The 16,666-nt window shown below is 42.3% G+C and overlaps 1 protein-coding gene across 4 annotated transcripts; it reads left to right on the forward strand.

The window, feature by feature from the left end:
* Positions 1-4,395: 4,395 nt before the first annotated feature.
* On the forward strand, positions 4,396-15,637 carry LOC101569477 (cytochrome c-type heme lyase). 4 transcript variants are annotated; one of them, XM_004635032.2, is made up of 7 exons: positions 4,396-4,507; positions 5,078-5,233; positions 8,571-8,719; positions 10,595-10,743; positions 11,871-11,990; positions 14,708-14,794; positions 15,369-15,637. In XM_004635032.2, exons 2-7 carry the CDS (start codon positions 5,122-5,124, stop codon positions 15,565-15,567), a joined length of 816 nt encoding a protein of 271 aa, XP_004635089.1. In that variant the 5' UTR covers positions 4,396-4,507; positions 5,078-5,121; the 3' UTR covers positions 15,568-15,637. The 4 variants fall into 4 exon arrangements, with proteins under 4 accessions (XP_004635089.1, XP_023575364.1, XP_023575365.1 ...); XM_023719596.1 differs by having other exon boundaries at positions 4,396-4,478; XM_023719597.1 differs by lacking the exon at positions 4,396-4,507 and adding an exon at positions 4,872-4,948.
* The last annotated feature ends 1,029 nt before the right edge of the window (positions 15,638-16,666 follow it).

Here is a 16,666-nt window from a genome sequence, read left to right on the forward strand (position 1 = left end):
TTGAGGGTTAACAACATAAGTTTGCAGTCCACCATGTAGTTTATTCTCTTCAAAAGAATACTAATGTTGGAAGATTCTCCACTGCAGTTCATGCTTTATAAAATGAGAGGCAAAGCCAATACCCACTGGAAGTTTCATTAGCCTAACTCCACGATTACCCCATTTTCTTCAACACCTGTAACCATTATCAAACCACATACATAACTATTTCCATTGAGAAGAAAAGATTAAATTCTTACCCCTTTAGGTAATACTGTTATTGTTTTCCACATGGATGCATGGTGGGTCTACAGACTTCTTTCCAAGCAATTCTGCTCATATCATTTATTTTTATCAGTGCTGTCCCCATCTTTTATCCCATCATATTAAATTCAGTCCCCATAAAGGCCCAATTATGGCAACAACTGGGTCATTAACTTCATCATAATTGCCCCAATAATAAATAATTTTTATTATTGTGTCATAGTATGTTTCCCCATTTCAATTTCAACATGACTATCTTAGTCACTTTCCTTATTCCTGGGACAAAAGTATCTGATACTGAAGATTTAAAATAGGAGTGCTTTATTTATTTATTTATTTATTTTGCAGTACTGGGGATTGAACTCAGGACCTTGCACTTGCCAAGTAAGCACTTATTCTACTGAGCTATCTCCCTGGCCCGAGGAGAGCTTTATTTTGCCTCATGGCTTTTACAGGATTCAGTCATCTGGTTCCAGTGCAGGAAGGCCATTAATGGTGAAGAGATAAACCCTTCCATGTTGCTCCCCCAAAATGACTCTTCTCTGGGGCCCCACTTCCTAACAGCACCCTCAACTCTGGATTTATCAGTGGATTGAACTATTGAATATAGTACCTCCATGATCCCAATCACTTCTAAAAGCCTCATCTTTGAACACATGAGACTTTGGAGGAACATCTACATCTAAACAATAAAAACATTTGTGTTGCTTTGGTGCAGAAGACAAGGGGTAATAAGTTAAATCAGTCCTACTCACGATACTTAGTGAGTGTGCACGAGCACACACTCACACTGCCAAGCTGAGGAGGTAGGAGTTCATGCTCTAGCTGCTAGGTAGACGTTTTAGCCTTTGGTTTACCTTGAACAAAGTTTTTCTACTCATTTGACATTACAGCCAGATAATTCCTTATTGTAAGAGTTTTGCTGTATGTTGTAGGGTATTAAGTAGTATTCCTAGCTGCTTCCTGCTTGTTGCTAGCAGCAACCTGCATCACCGGTGTGATAACCAAAAATGGCTCCAGGCATTGCCAAATACCACCTGGACTGGGGCAGCAAAATCAACCCTCATTGAGAAGAATACCATAAAATGAAAGAACAGCATAAGGAAAATAGTGTATATGTAAGACTTGGTACTGCCCAATTTCAGGGGGTCTCAAAACATGCCACATATATAAGGAAGAACATCTGTGCATAAAATATTTAAAAACGCATCTTGAAATTTGAAAATGTAATAGCCCCCAAAAACATAATACCGAGGTTAGGAATTTTTCTTAAGTTTCGTAAAAATAAGGCAAAATAGAAAAACATGAGAAAATACAAGAAAATTAGATTGTCCATCTAGGTATTTCATCATAGGAATAGCAAAAAGGTAGGAAAAAAAGGAGTAAATCAGAGAAAGACAGTGTGAAGAATACCACTTTCCAGATTGAATGGTCTTATCTAGTGGGTAAGACCAAATGAATAAAAGCAAAGAGGCCCAGAATAAGGAACATCTTTTCAGGTCCCTTGGAAGAAAGAGAAGATGTTCAAAACTGTGAGGAAGAACAAAATGACTTTTGACTTCTTAGCAGCTAAGTAGAAACTAGAAGACAATGAAATAGCACCTTTAGAATTCTTTTTTTTAAATGCATTTGGTTGTTGCAGGGCCTCACTATGCAGCTCACACACATAGTGATCCTACTGCTTTCAACTTCCCCAGTGCTGGGATTACAGGCCTGTGCCACTATGCCCAGACTCTGGCTGGCTCAGCCCACCATAGGAGTGGGGCCGGTGCAGCATGTGGTGCCAGGAATCTAACTGTAGTTCTTGTGCTTGCCTAAGCTTATCTAAGCAGGCACTTTAGTCTGCTAAGCTATCTCGCCACTGCTCCCTACCCCCGAAACTTTATTCTGAAGGCTGTGTTTTTCAGATCTTGAATTATATGCCCAAATCATCAAGTAAGCAGGGGGTAAAATACACACATTGTTTAGGTTTTCAAGATCATAAAGCTGATACGCTCTCTTCACCACACCCCCCATACAAATAATATATGGCATCATAGAACCACATGGCATCCTAGAACCACATATCCAACATGTGATAAAAAAAACATGCAAGGGCATCCTAGAAGACAACTGGAAGAAGTCCAGTGCAAAAGTGTGGAATTGGGAAGTGGCAGAGAAGTAGCTCTTACCCTTGAGAGAAATCTCAAGGGAAAAATGAAACCTAGAGGGTAGTTGATGTATTTGAGTAGATCATGGAGATGTCTAATGCTGACAAGAAGTTTAGGGACATTCATCTACAAATTAGACAATAAGAAAAAAACATGGCAAACATTAAATTATAGCAAAAAGATTTTACAAGATAGAAACTCTATCTCTAGTCATTATATGACTTAGCCATGCATAACATTTTCATAGTCACAATAACATAAATACTAACCCCCGATTTATACAAAATTGTACATAACTATTGGCGTGGGAGAGAGAACAGAAATATGTTTCCATGTACACCTATGTCAGGAGGAATGAGGGGTTAGACTGAAAGCATCAAAATCCCATTTTCAACAAACCTTAGTGATGGAAATTAACTGGTAAGCTCAAGCTGGAGTGAGTGTGTGTGAGTGTGTGTGTTGAGGTATGCATCAATATCAGCACATTCTTTGTCTGAAATGCAAAGGTACAAGGCAGAATAGCGAAAGAACTGTAAGTATTTGCCTTCAGAGTGGGAATTAGACATGAAGGAGTCTCCACCATAGTATTCTAGCCCACATAATTTTTTTTTATTTTAATACTTGAATTTAGTATTTCTTCTTCTTTATATTTCTATAAAACATTGCTGGCACATACTCTTCCATTTTTATCCACCCCCTGCTCATCGCCCTTATGAGAACACCTCCTTTTGCCCCAAGAAGTGTCTGCATACCCATATATAGAGATAAAAAGATGGTTATTTATTTTTATGCCTGCCTCTGTCCTTAGCAAGGGTTTTTGCCCTTGCTTATGGTACATACCCTTCCGGAATTTGGTGAAATCTATGAAAGTATTTGCATAATAATGTTTGTAACATACATACAACAAAATACAAGGAACTACACAAGAATCCAATTGCACTGAAATACAAAGTTATGAACATATTAAAAATAAAAGATTTATGATTGCTATAGCAAGTTTCCCCAGGAAATACACAATGTACTGGTGTAATATAGTTTCCTAAATTGATCCAATTTCAAGGCCTTGGGCAAAAGGGGAACCGGTTCCCCTTCAAGAAGCTGATTAAGTCCATACCCCCAACCACCTCTCTCATGGGGGTCTCATGCTCTGAGCCACCATACACTTTCCCTAATGACTGCATGGCCAGGTGTCAAGCTCCTGGGAAACTGCCCCTGTATCTCTGTATCCCAGTGCTAGCTGAACTTATTCAAATTACCCAGTCTTCAACTTATTGCCTTGTTTTCCTTGTTCTTTTCCATAGAAACCATACTAAGGTCTTGTCCACTGATTTTCCTTCACCCTTTGCCTTGTGATTAATCCTGCTATGTCCATTTTCTCCTTCCACAGAATTTGTTGCGTACATTCCTGATAGAATCAAATGCTAAACTTCTGTTGGAGGTAAATGAAAATACAGACATCTGTGTCCATATACCCAGTTACGGCGGCCTTGGAGGCAGAATCCTATCTTGTTTATTTTTACATCTCTAGAGCCAAGCACAGCTCTGGACACCTACTGATGTTGCTTGAATCATTGCTATGACTTGATTTATCATTACAGGTAGTCTATATGTATTGAATTATGGTACTGTAGTTTACAAATAAATACAAATGTTATATATGCCAATTAAAAAATAAAAATGCAAAATTAAAATACCTGACAGGACTACATTTTTAAAGAGCATCAATATAAAATTCTTCCAAAGTACCACGTCTGCCGCTTAAAGCATGTTTAATAGCAATCTTCTTCCTAGGGAAGCCTCCGGACCCGATGAAACTCTCTCACAGCTCTGTTGAGTCAAAAGAGGCGCCTGGTTATGAGAGGAGGGGCCCAGTGCGGGCCCTCACGCTGATAGGTCAAGAAGTGTAGGGGGCGGGACCTGTTTTCCATGAGTGACAAAAGCCCCTTCCCTTGGGCCTTAAGCCCGCCTCCACGCGCCCGGAAGTCCCGCCTTCGGTAAAGGAAGTAAAGAAGCGGTAAAATGCCGACTGTGACCGCGGCGACAGCGGTGACCCAGTGAGGTGAAAGTAGCGGCAGGTGGCGGCTGGTCATTTACCTTCTGGGCTCGGGCTGGAGGTTAGAGGCGGTGAGAGTGGCTTGGGGCAACCCTGGGAAGGACGTAGGTGCCTGAGGTGACGCCGACCGTGACCGGTGAGGTCTGCGGACCACCTGCTGGCGGTGGGGCGAGCGGGCTGGGTGAGAAGAGGACTGGCAGCGTTCCCCACCTGTTGCTGCCCTTTCCTCCCTTCCTTCCTCGAAGTCCCATTTGTGTGCTACACCCTGCCTGCTAAGGCCCGGGGACTGAAAGTCTAGTATTGGGTGGTATGCCTCCCCTCCCCCATCACGTCACCATCTCCACTACCCCCCCCCACGCCGTGCTCACGCGCTACTGTAGTGTGACGTGGGCCCCACATCAACTGCCGAATTCCCACTCCCTTAGAAACATATGCCCAGAGGGCGACGTTGTTTTCAAAGGATTTCCCAAAGGGGTCAGTGTATTTAAAGGAGTATCTTAAAGTAAGTATCCTACCCAGGTAGGTTCCCAAGGAGTGACAAAGAAGAAGAAAAGGGTTAGCCAAATTAAGAGTATTAAGGGACTAGTACAATTGTAGGCATCCACCTTAATTTATCTCTTTACTTTGGCAGTTGGATATTTAGAGTTATTTGGAGTCAACACTTTGATTCCACCCATGGGTTTGTCAACATCTACTCCCAGTGTTGCAGTTCAGAACGCAAATGCTTCAGATCATCAGACAGCATCACCGCCTTCAGAATGCCCAATGCATGCAAGGAAAATTCAAGGTAATTGACCCTTTGTTGAGATAATTGAAACAACAGATAATTCCCAGGAGGTCTTAAAGGAAGGGGCGTATAGGTGAGGCTCATAGGCCCTCTGGGGCCAGTCCTGACTTGGGCACTTATGAATTGTAAGTCCCAGTCTGTTATGTAAGATGAAAGTACAGTATAATACTAGTATTTCACGGTTAGGATGGTTGTGATGATGAAGGAGAGTATGATTGCTTTGTAAATCAGCTCTGCCTCCCTGAAGTTTGTCTGTGTGTCTGTATCAGTAGTTTTCAACAAGAAGTGGGAGGAGCAGTCCTCTGTCTGCCAGGGGATATCTGCCTATGTTGGGAGACTTTCAGTTGTCACAACAGAGAGGAAAGATAGTCCAGGCATCTAAGTGGGTGCGGACCAGAGGTGCCACTAAACATTCTGCAATGCGCAGGACCACCCCCTGACAAAAACCATCTGGCCTCAATTTTCAGGAATGCCCAAGTTGAGAAACTTTGGCCTAAATCGAGCTATCTTAGTAAATAAACTTTACTCCTATATCACTTACAATATTCTTCTATGTAAAAAATAAGCTATTACCAGGTGGACTTGTGATTCATTCTTTCAGTGCACGGATAAAAATTTATTTATTTATTTTTTTTTAAATTTTTTTTATTTATTTATTTATTTATTTATTTGAGAGAGAGAGAGAGAGAGAGAGAGAGAGAGAGAGAGAGAGAAAGAGTGTGTGGCCAGCTCAGCCCACCAGGGGGCAGGGCTGGCTGGCATGTGGTGCTGGGGGATTGAACCGCGGTCCCTGATGCTTTTGCTAAGCTTGTTCCAAGTAGGTGCTTTAGACCACTGAGCCATCTCTCCAGCCCCACGGATAAAAATTTAAAAGGCTGTTTTATACTTTCAGTTGGTGTAAGTCTATGTACATTGTTCATAATGTTTGTCTTGGATCAGTAAGAAATGAGGGGCAAAGGTGACATGATGTGCTTACCCAGTATTGTTGCTAGTGGTATAGTCATCTACTTCCTTGGCCAGCCAGGGCACTGCCCATTCTGTACCACCCCCTACTGGGTTTTGTTTGTTAGTTTCTGCACTAAGATAATAGCATTGAATAGGACAGACAAAATCCCTTTACTTAATGGAGCTCATATTCTTATCTTAATCCTGTATGGCAGGTTTTCTCCCTGTTTTGTAGTCAATGACACCAAAGGTCAGAGTTACTAGTATGTTCCAAGTCACACAACTAGTAAGTGACAGAGCCAGTGAAGATTCCGTGATGTTAGACAATAACAGATGCAATATTCTTCTGACATTTCTTCTAGGAATTCAGACAGATCAAAGCAGGTGTACTCCTTAGCTAAGTGTCTGTCCCCCCAAAAATTTAGAGAATCTTCTATTTTTATGTATTTAGTACAGGGTTTCCATGGTCTCCTTACACAGATCTAAGTCATAGTGATCCTTCCTGTTTTTCAGACCCCCAAGCACTGGGATTACAGGTGCACGCCACCATGCCAAGTCTCAGTCACTATCTCAGTGCACCCTTGGGGGTGGGGCCGGCCGGCAGGTTGGGGATCACACCCCAGGCCCCTGTGTCTGCCTAAGCAGGCACTTCAATCCACTGAGTTATCTGGCCGGCCCTAAAAGAACCTTCTCTTGATTTTATTTAATTTTCTATCTGTTCTGGAGAGTTGTCATTCTGATTTATTGGCATTACTAAAGAGTGAAGGCTTGTGTAGTAGATGAAAGGGGGGTATTGCATATATAATAGGAAAATATGTAACACTTGTTTTCTTTCTAACATCCAATTGGGATCAGTACCTTAGAAAGAATTGCTGCTTTAAATGGTAGCGAGGTAAGGTCTAGCTACTCTGGCTATACTTATAAAGTGGGGTACTAGGGAATATGGGGCTGGAAGAAGAGACTAAGGAAGGAAAAGAAAGGAAGCTCATATTTTTTGTACCTGGCATTTAGCCTTCAGTATATTCTATAAGCTGATTAACACAGGTGTTATGGCTTGTCTAGATGTCCCCTCAAAGCCTTATGTGTTCATAAGACTTTGAGCGGGACTTTTCAGAGGTAGACAGATTTAAGGTTTGTGCTGTTGGAATTAAATGTGTGATGCTGGGATTAAGGGTGTTTACTAAATTAATCCATTCATCAGTAGTTCAGGGTGTGAAATAATAGAAAGGCTCACCCTAGGTGAGTGCTGCCTGCCCTAAGGGTGTATAACTTGGCTGGATATAAAGGGATAGAAAGCAGACAAGCTGGCTGCTGCTGCTTCCTCAGTAGTTTCCTGCTTTGCTGCCTTCCTACCTTCTGCCTGGCATAAACGGTTTCTCCTCTGTGCTGCCCCTCTGCCATGCACCCTGCCTTGGAGCCAGCCAACTCTGAACTGAAACCTCTACAAACTGAGCTACAATAAACCTTTTCTCCTTTGACTTTGGGTGTTGGGTATTTTGTCTCAGCAACAGTCTCAGTAACATTCATAGTTACAGGGCAACTGCCATGCTAGGCTACCATTATGCAGGTGCCTGCCCTCTCTTTCAACTTTAAGACTGACTTCTTAATGCCCATGCTTGCCCTGTCAGCACTCTGGATCCTTTGGCATTGATTTCCCTTTCTGGCATTCCACTCATTATGCTCCAGCTTTCTCCCCTAAGAAGCATCTGAGTCCTACTTGGGTTATGAATCATTTTCTGAAAAAAATAAAAAAAGAAAGAAAGAAAGAAAGAAAAAAAATGAATCATTTTCTGTAATATCTGCCTTTTTTCATAAATTCTTTGTATCTGCCAATAAGGAATAGCACCTTGGCCAAGTAGACCTTCCTATGCCTTGTTTTAGTCTTGGAGTAAAACACAAGCAGAGTGGTGCTGAGATTTTTCTCCAGTACCTTCAGTTCTCCTCTGCTTATTTTCTTCTCCTGTCCCCAGTACTTAAGACAGTGCCTCAGTGAAGGCTGCTTAGACTGCAGCTGCCTCCTCACTGGGCCTGAGCTTGTCTGGAGATAATGAGTGGACATGAAGGAGACATAGCGAAAGTGGCCCAGCCCCTCCTTAGGTTTCTCTCATAGCTCACACCTGCTGGCTCAAGCAGCGGCCTTCTAGCCTATTTCAAACACTGTGGCACAGTCATGCATACCCTTGATCTGCGAGATTTTCTGGTACATTTCTGCTGGAAATATGATACAGGGAATGGGAAAGTAAGGTACAGAGCTCTCTCATCTTTAGCATTTTTTAATGTTAGCTAGCTTAGTTTTTGCCAGCTTTAAACAGAAGAAATCTAGTTTTTCCTATGGCAGTCAGCCAGATGGCATGCCTTCCTAGTGACACCATTTTAATCTTGATTATTTCAGGCTGTCCATTAAGTGAGAAACTATTTGGTCCACGTAGTGATAGCAAAACTTACTCCGTGCCTGCCCACCAAGATCGAGCATACGAGTATGTGGAGTGCCCCATTACTGGTGCCAGAGTGAATAAGGAGAACCTGGATCCTTCAAATCTGGTAATCCATGTTTATCTCTTTCTGGAACATGTTAAAAAGAAATATTTTCATAGTCTCCAAGGACAACCTGTGTACTGTGTAGTGTACTATAGGATATGTGGCTCCATCCCTGGCCTCTGCCCACTGGACATCATGAGGGTATCAGCCAAAACATGATGGCCAAAGATGTCTCTAGACATTTCCTGGAGTGCCCCCGGTAGACCACTCATCTAGATTATCCCTAATGGCTTAGTGGTTTAGAACATGGATCTTTGAGAATCTTACAGAGCCAGGCTATTACCTCAAGGGATTGTTTTATGTCATGAGAGTATGAACAACAGTTGACTTTTCTTTCAGAATTTTCTCTAGTGTTTCAGCCAAGCACACATTTTCTTCGTTAGGCTTATTACAGCTTAATGTGGTATTTTTTAGTGCCCTTACTTTAAAGCTAAAGATACTCAGAGTGAGAGAACATGAGCAGTTTGCCACACATCACTCAGCTAGGTATTGACAAAACCAAATCTGATTCACACTCAAATCAGCCCTGTGTTCTTAAACACAGGGTGATAATGTTAATAGTGCTTATCACACTGGGCGCTCCTGCTGTTAATGTTCCAATGAGAGGCCATGTGGTGGCTGAGCTTTTGCATCATGATGTGGAATTGGTAGAAAATCCCTTATACTGTTGATAGGAAAAGAAGTCCTAGGCCAGTGATTCTCAGCCTGGGGTGATTTGCCTCCCCACCCCCCACACCCCAGTTAGCAGTGTTTACAGTTTTGGTTGTCACAAGCAAGGAGGAATGGTACTACTGGGTGGAGGCCAGGGATGATACTAAACAATCTACAGTGTTCAGAGTAGACTTCCACAACTAAAAGTTGACCAGCCTTTCTAGGCAGCAGGGCTGAGGATGAGAGACACTGCCTGGGCTGGATGTTGGTCACCCCTGTGTGGGAACAGGGATTCTTCCCACCTCTGCTCTGGTGGTATTGAAATGCAAATGCCCATCTGTTCTGTGCTCAGCTGAAAGGGAAAAGCATCATCAGGATCATAAAAGTAAAGAATGTTTGCCAGGAATAGCACCACGGAACAGCATCTGCCTGACAAGTGCCAGGACCTGAGTTCAATTCCAACTACCATTACTGAAAAAAAAGGTTTAAAAAGAAAATAGCACTATATACATTGTCTATGAGACAACCTCAAAGGAGTGAAGTGCAAATACTTGTTATTGAAAAACCTGTCATGAAACAGTCTTTAACAGGGCTGGTGAGAATAGCTCAGCGATCTAAAGCACCTGCTTTGGCAACCTTAGGCAGGCACAGGGGACCACAGTTTGATCCCTGTTATTACTGCTGCGCCTACCCTTCCCTCAGCGGGGCTGAACTGGCTGAAAAAGGAAAAAGAAAGAAAAGAAACAGTCTTTAGAAATGTCTGTGAAGTGTGGTAGCGGATGCCTGTAATCCCGGAACTCAGGAGGCTGAGGCAGGAGGATCACCATGAGTTTGAGGCCAGCCTGGGCTACATAGAAAGTTCAAGGCCAGCCTGAGCTACATAGTGAGACCCTGCCTCAAAAACAAGAATTGAAAGTTGTTTTTACTTGTTTTTCTTTGGTGATGTTGCTGCTAAGTTTGTTAAAAGGAAAGAGAGAGAAAAAAATCTAACCATGAAGTTTATTTACCATTTATAAGCACTTAGGAAAAAGCAACTTTAGTTTTGTGACACTTCCAAGCCAAATATCAGAGAGGTTTGAAATTTTGATGTCACCCATTAAATGGGGATCCTGGGCTTCATGAAAAAAAATGGGTTACTTTCTGGGAAGTACTTATAGTAATCATATTACCTGTTTTTACATTGTACATATTTCTAGCATTAAAAAGCAAATTACTTGTCTTCTTCAGATGCCACCACCTAATCAAACACCAGCCCCAGATCAGCCATTTCCTTTGTCTACAGTTAGAGAAGAATCATCCACTCCAAAAGCAGATTCTAAGAAAAAATGGGTTTATCCTTCAGAACAGATGTTCTGGAATGCAATGTTAAGGAAAGGGTAAGTGAGTGTGTTATTTAGAACATCAATTTGCTCATCTCATTTGTGTAAGAGTTACATGTTAAGATGGTTTTTACCCCATAATTGTACTGTTAATTTTTTATGAGTAATCAGTTGTAATAATCAATGGATGTTCAAACCCATCAGAACATAAGTGCAAGTTAGTGTTCAGAGAAACAGAGCAAAAAGAATATGTGTACGTGTAAGACAAGGAAGGCAGGGAGAGTTATTCTATAGAACTGACTGTGGAAGTCCTAAGACCTCCAGCCAGCAAGCTAGGGACCTAGTTCTAGTCTAAATTCAAATCGCAAGGACTAGGAGAGATAGGAGTGTCAGTTCCAGTCTGGAAACTGGCAGGTTCAAAACTCAGGAGAAGCCCGCATTTACATGCAAGTTCAAACTCAGGGAGGACTCATGTCACAGCTCTAGCGGTCCAGCAGGAGGAGTTCCATCCCACTTTTGTTACATGTAGGCCTGTGGCTGAGTGGATGCAGCTTGCCCAATTGAGTAGGTCGGTCTGTTCTACTCAGTCTGCTGGTCTGCATAGTCATCTCACTCAACTTAACCTCACTGATCCTAGGACAATGATGGTGAACGTTTTAAAGCTTTCAGCAATACAGCCTTCTGTGACACTTGTGCCGTAGGTTTGCCACCACCGTCCTAGAATAATGTTTGACCATATATCTGGGCCCTCCATGATTCCAACAGCTTGGCAGTGTAAGACTGCTCATCATAGTCAACAATAGTTTTTAAAATAAGGCACTCGTATATACAGTGCTTAGAAAGAGTTGGTGTCTTATTAGCAGTCCCGGTTGAAAAGGTACCACTTTAAAAATGGTTGGTTCTCTTAGGTGTGGCTTTTGGAGACTTGGTAAAATGAGATTATGGTGAAGCTCTAATCTTTGATTCCAGTGTATTTAGGTGCAGTAATCTTGGATTTGTATCACTGCTGCAGTCATGAGTAAGTCTTGAAAATGAGTCTTAACACCCATTAAATTCAGAGAAAATGAGCATTCTTGGTTCTTTTGTAAAGAGTAATATTTAGTAAGTCATCATATTAATGTGTGGATTAACTTTTTAACATTGTCAGTAGAGTTTCTCAAATTTTACCAAATGTCCTTTCATAGGTGGAAGTGGAAGGATGAGGATATTAGCCAGAAAGATATGTGTAATATCATTAAGATTCACAATCAGAATAATGAGCAGGCCTGGAAGGAGATTTTGAAATGGGAAGCCCTTCATGCTTCGTAAGTATGTTTGAGATCCTAAAACAAAATGCAGCAGCTTTTTTATTTCATACTGACTTTCCAGGGTTTTAACATTTTATTTTATTTAAGTAATTTTTTTTCAGAACCGGGGATTGAACTCAGGCCCTTGCGCTTGCCAGGGAAGCGCTTATTCTACTGAGCCATCTCCCCGGGCTTATTTAAATAATTTTTGGTTCAAATAAAACATTTGCGTAGCAGGCATGTTCCAGGAACTATTATTACAGGACAGATTACCCCTTCATAGGTTAAAAAATAGCAATATTTTATTCAGCTATGGACTCAATGAGTCCAGCACATGGAAAGGACAACAGAGTTGCTCCCTGACATTCAGGGCCGCAGCTGCCAACTAAGTGGTCAGGGCTGGCTCAGAGGTATAGGCTAGAGGCCTCTGAAGGCTCAGCCAGTGCTGGTCTAGCAAATGGTGCTGGCCGTCCACCAGGGCACCTGCTCCTGGCCTCTGCGTGTGACTGCTTGGACTTCCATGTCATGGTGGCTGGATTCAAGGAGCTAGAGTTCCAGAAAGCACCAAGAGGAAGCTGTGATTCCTTTTTTTTTGCCTACACTCAGAAGGCTGACAGTGCCATTATCCTGCCCCAATTCATGCAGAAGTGTTTTTGTCCATTAAAAGCTGAGTAGATGGGCAGAGACCTACTAAACTAAAATTTCATCTACGCAACGGAAATGGGAAACAGTTTTGTTTGTTCAGCAGCATTTATTGAATCCCCAGTAGGACTAATCTCAAGGAGGTGCCTTAACAAGGCGCCCTTTTTTCAGGGTGAGGAGGGAAATGCAGATAGGTGTGTGCTGGCAGAGGCGAGGTTCCAGCTAGGTTTGTTCTGACCCTGAGTGCTGGCCTCCAGCCTCAAGGTGTCTGATTTAGTCTGTGTGGGCTAGACCCAGACTTGGCATTCCTAAAGCACTCATTCCTCTGCTGCTGGTTCAAGGACTCCACTTCCAGAGGAGTAGGAAGCGTGCACCATGTCTGCATAGAGAACGCCACATATTGTAATTGCTTTTTCACATGGCTGATTCCTTATAAAATAGAACTCATTCATTTCTGGGCTAAAATCTAGTGACTGATTTGTTTAAGGTGTTCATTTTGTTTTTACTCTTTTAGTATTTAATGTGGTTCCTTAGTAGCACTTCCTGGCTGTCACTGGCCGGGCGCCAGGCCTGGGATCAGTGCACAGAAAGCAGAACATTGTAATAATATTTCCATCAGTGACTAGACTGCAGGGCTGCCCTCAGGGTTGCCGCATTGTCTACAGTGACAGAGATTAAAAGTGTGCTCTAATTAAAACCACCTGCTGGTCACTTACTGTGATTATGGGGCAGGAACACAGGGACAATGCAGTCTGTTCGTTTAAGTGCCTCTCAAGTCATCTTCCAGAATTCAAGCAAAATTAGATGTGCCCTTAACTCTTTCATGACTGGCCCATAATTCCTGTATCTCACTACTACATGGTTCTCAACCACTAGTGCTACATGCACAAGTGTCCGTCCCATCAGACACCATGGGACTGTCCCATCAGATGGTACCAACTGCATCGTATGGTCATGCCTATACCACCCATGATTCAGGTTGGCAGGAATGTGTTGAAAAAGCTATGCAGAGGTCTCTAGGAGAGAGTTTACCTCGATTGGGTTTGTTTCTGCCTGAAACATCCTCTTGAGAAGAAATAGGGAGCAAGTTCTGAATGGAAAAGTCAGTAGCTCACATAGGCTTTAAGTAGGACTCTGTTTTGCTGCCATGGATTCTTTTCTCTCTCAAACTTACAGAAACATATAAGGCTCAGACTCCGTCTTGCAAGGGGGCAGCTGACAAGTTAGGTAGCTTTATGTCTTGACTGCCTTCCCCTCTCCACTGGGGAAGCAGCTCCATGACTGTCATGCGGTTGGGCTGTGCCTTTTACAAGGCCCAGTACTACAGGGCCCACATAAGGTTGACCCCTTGGGAGCCTTTAGGGTCTATAGGCAGTGTGAGTGGATTCTGCCATCCCACAGCTTATAAGTGTAGCTGTTTACCGAAGGAGTGGGTCTAACACTGATTATAACTAGATCTGAGGCATTCATCCATCTTTTTTGTTTTTAAAGACTGTTAATTGATTTGAAGTGAAATAAATGTGTATAGTACAAGTGCAGTTTCTTTCCCCAAATATGTTCAGTGTGCAGTTTGAATTTACAGGCATGGAGCCCACAAATACAGAGGGCTGACTATGTAGGACTTTATTATGTTTGCTCTTGATGAAGATCCCCGCTGATCTATGTAAAAGGAAAGTTCTTTCTGAGAACAAACCTTTCCCCCTGCTCACTGTAGAAAGGCCCTAGTTCTTGGCTGCGATGGAGGTGTGGTGCAGATGTCTGGAGGAAAGGTGGAAGGCTGAGATGTGCTCAATCCAGAAACAAAGAAGAGAGCCAAGGAGGCGGCTCAGTGGAATAAGTGCTTCCCTGGCAAGCGCAAGGGCCTGAGTTTAATCCCCAGTTCCACCAAAAAGAAAAAAAAAACAAAACAGAAGCAAAGAAGGATGTTCACAACAAATAGGGCCAATGTGTTGGAATAGTTTTAGCACTTACCATTCTCTGTCAATGTGGTTTTGTCTAAAACACGTACTGAAAAATGTATGTTACTTAAAACTGGAAGATCATATTTTTCACAGGAAAGAAAATGTTTAATAGACTTATTTGGGGGTTTCTAGGGAGTGTCCTTGTGGTCCATCATTGATTCGATTCGGAGGGAAGGCAAAACAGTATTCACCAAGGGCAAGAATTCGTTCCTGGATGGGGTAAGTATCTGTAGAAATGTTACTTTATGTTCATCGGAGCAGGGCCAGCTTTGTCTTGGGATTAGAATCAAAGAACATAAGAACTACTATTCTGTCTTCTAAAGGTCAGCATTCAGCTACAGATTTCTTCTCTTCAAAATTTACTCATTGATTGGACAGATGTATTAGGATATAGCAGTTAGGATACAGTTGGAGGAGCAAACCGAGTTGTGTATTCCTGGATCCTTCCTCTAACTCCTTGTAATCTTTGGGTCCATCCCGTTAATGCCCTCCTCCCCTGTGCAGCTCATATTCTTAGCACGTGCTTGTACTGCTGACCTTCTTTCCCAGGGTCTCTTTCCCATGAATGTTATTCCTTTGTAGACAGCAGAGCTGTCACCTGACCTGGGCCCATCACAGTTCTTTAGCACTGTGTCCCCTTAGTACTATAGCCATCTGACTCTCTCGGTCTCACCTTCCTGGTTAGCTGTTCAATATGGGCAGCAGGTAGGTGCTGGTTCTCAGTCTTCCCTGCTGCTTAAGCCAGGACCCAGTGCACAGGCAACCTTTAGCACTCACCTGGATTCTCTTCTAGGTATGAGTTGCCTTTCGACAGGCATGATTGGATCATCAACCGCTGCGGGACAGAAGTTAGATATGTGATCGACTACTATGATGGTGGCGAAGTGAACAAGGACTACCAGTTCACCGTCCTAGACGTGCGTCCCGCCTTGGATTCGCTTTCCGCTGTATGGGATAGAATGAAGGTGGCTTGGTGGCGTTGGACTTCATAACTACTGTTTTGTTTGTAATGGAAAAAGATAAAGTATTGTTTTTCTGAAAGGTACATTAAAGTATTTCCCCTAAACTGAATCCCACTCATGATGTAAAGAGAACTTGGAGTGGCAGTAACACTTCATCATTTACTTAGCAAGGGCTGCCATGCTCCATGAACCTTTGAGTCACATTTTGCCTTGCAGTTTATAGTAGACCACTTTAAGTTTTCCTCCCACTTCATTAAAGTGGGACACAGCCCTTTGGATTTTTCTTCAGCTTCACTGTTGCCTGTGTAGTTCATCTAAAAAGGTCTTGACCTCTGTAAAAGAGCTTTTGAAAAGTGTTGCTAATTATCTTGGTTTTTCAGGGATAAGATGTAAAACCTGAAATTCAGTGCAATGTTCACAAACATTTTCCTGGTCAGATATTTTAACTAAAACTTAAGAAATTCCTACGACATAGTTATGCTTTGTAAAAAGTGACCAGCATTTCTGAAGTCCCTATAATTTAATAGTACCCCTGAACAAAATGCAAAGGTGTACACTGGACATTTAGCAAGAATAAGCATGTCTTTGTTCTCCAAATTCTCATTTATATGAATATTTAGACTGGATCTTGCTACAGAAATTTCAACTCACCACGAGGTGGTAATGCACATATTTTGGAACACATATCTTAACTTATTTTTCCTTTTAATTCCTATAAATCTAATACGTAAATCTGCTCCCCAGAAAGCAGGTATTCTCATTGTCTCTGGCATTTGACAAGTCATCTGAGCATTGAGTTCATTCCTTCCTACCCTGAGAGCTGTCCTTCCAATCAGCTGAATCCAAACTCTGGCTGAAGTCACAGTGCTAGTGCTGATCTCTGTAAAACACGACTATATGTGGTTGTGGATGAAAGGTCACAAGATGAGTATCTTTTTTTCAGAAGTAAAATATTGACATCAATTCAATGTCTAGATTTTTTTTTCTTCTAGGGGAAGCTCTAAATTTGCTGTTGAAATTCTTTGTTTCAATAACCCGTGGACTGCTTGTTCCAAGTATAGCAGCATGGTACAAATGACTGGTTTTTCCGCAGTGTTGATCATATTAAGCCTATTTATTCTGAATACTG

Source organism: Octodon degus, unplaced genomic scaffold (assembly GCF_000260255.1).
Source record: "Octodon degus isolate 3935 unplaced genomic scaffold, OctDeg1.0 scaffold00069, whole genome shotgun sequence".
Classification (NCBI taxonomy): domain Eukaryota; kingdom Metazoa; phylum Chordata; class Mammalia; order Rodentia; family Octodontidae; genus Octodon; species Octodon degus.

Excerpts from the sequence above, each read along its gene's own strand:
- LOC101569477 (XM_004635032.2), top strand. The coding sequence starts at position 5,122 with ATGGGTTTGTCAACATCTACTCCCAGTGTTGCAGTTCAGAACGCAAAT. Across the intron at positions 8,720-10,594 it reads ACCTGGATCCTTCAAATCTG|ATGCCACCACCTAATCAAAC; the intron begins GTAATCCATGTT and ends TGTCTTCTTCAG. Across the intron at positions 11,991-14,707 it reads TGGGAAGCCCTTCATGCTTC|GGAGTGTCCTTGTGGTCCAT; the intron begins GTAAGTATGTTT and ends GGGGGTTTCTAG.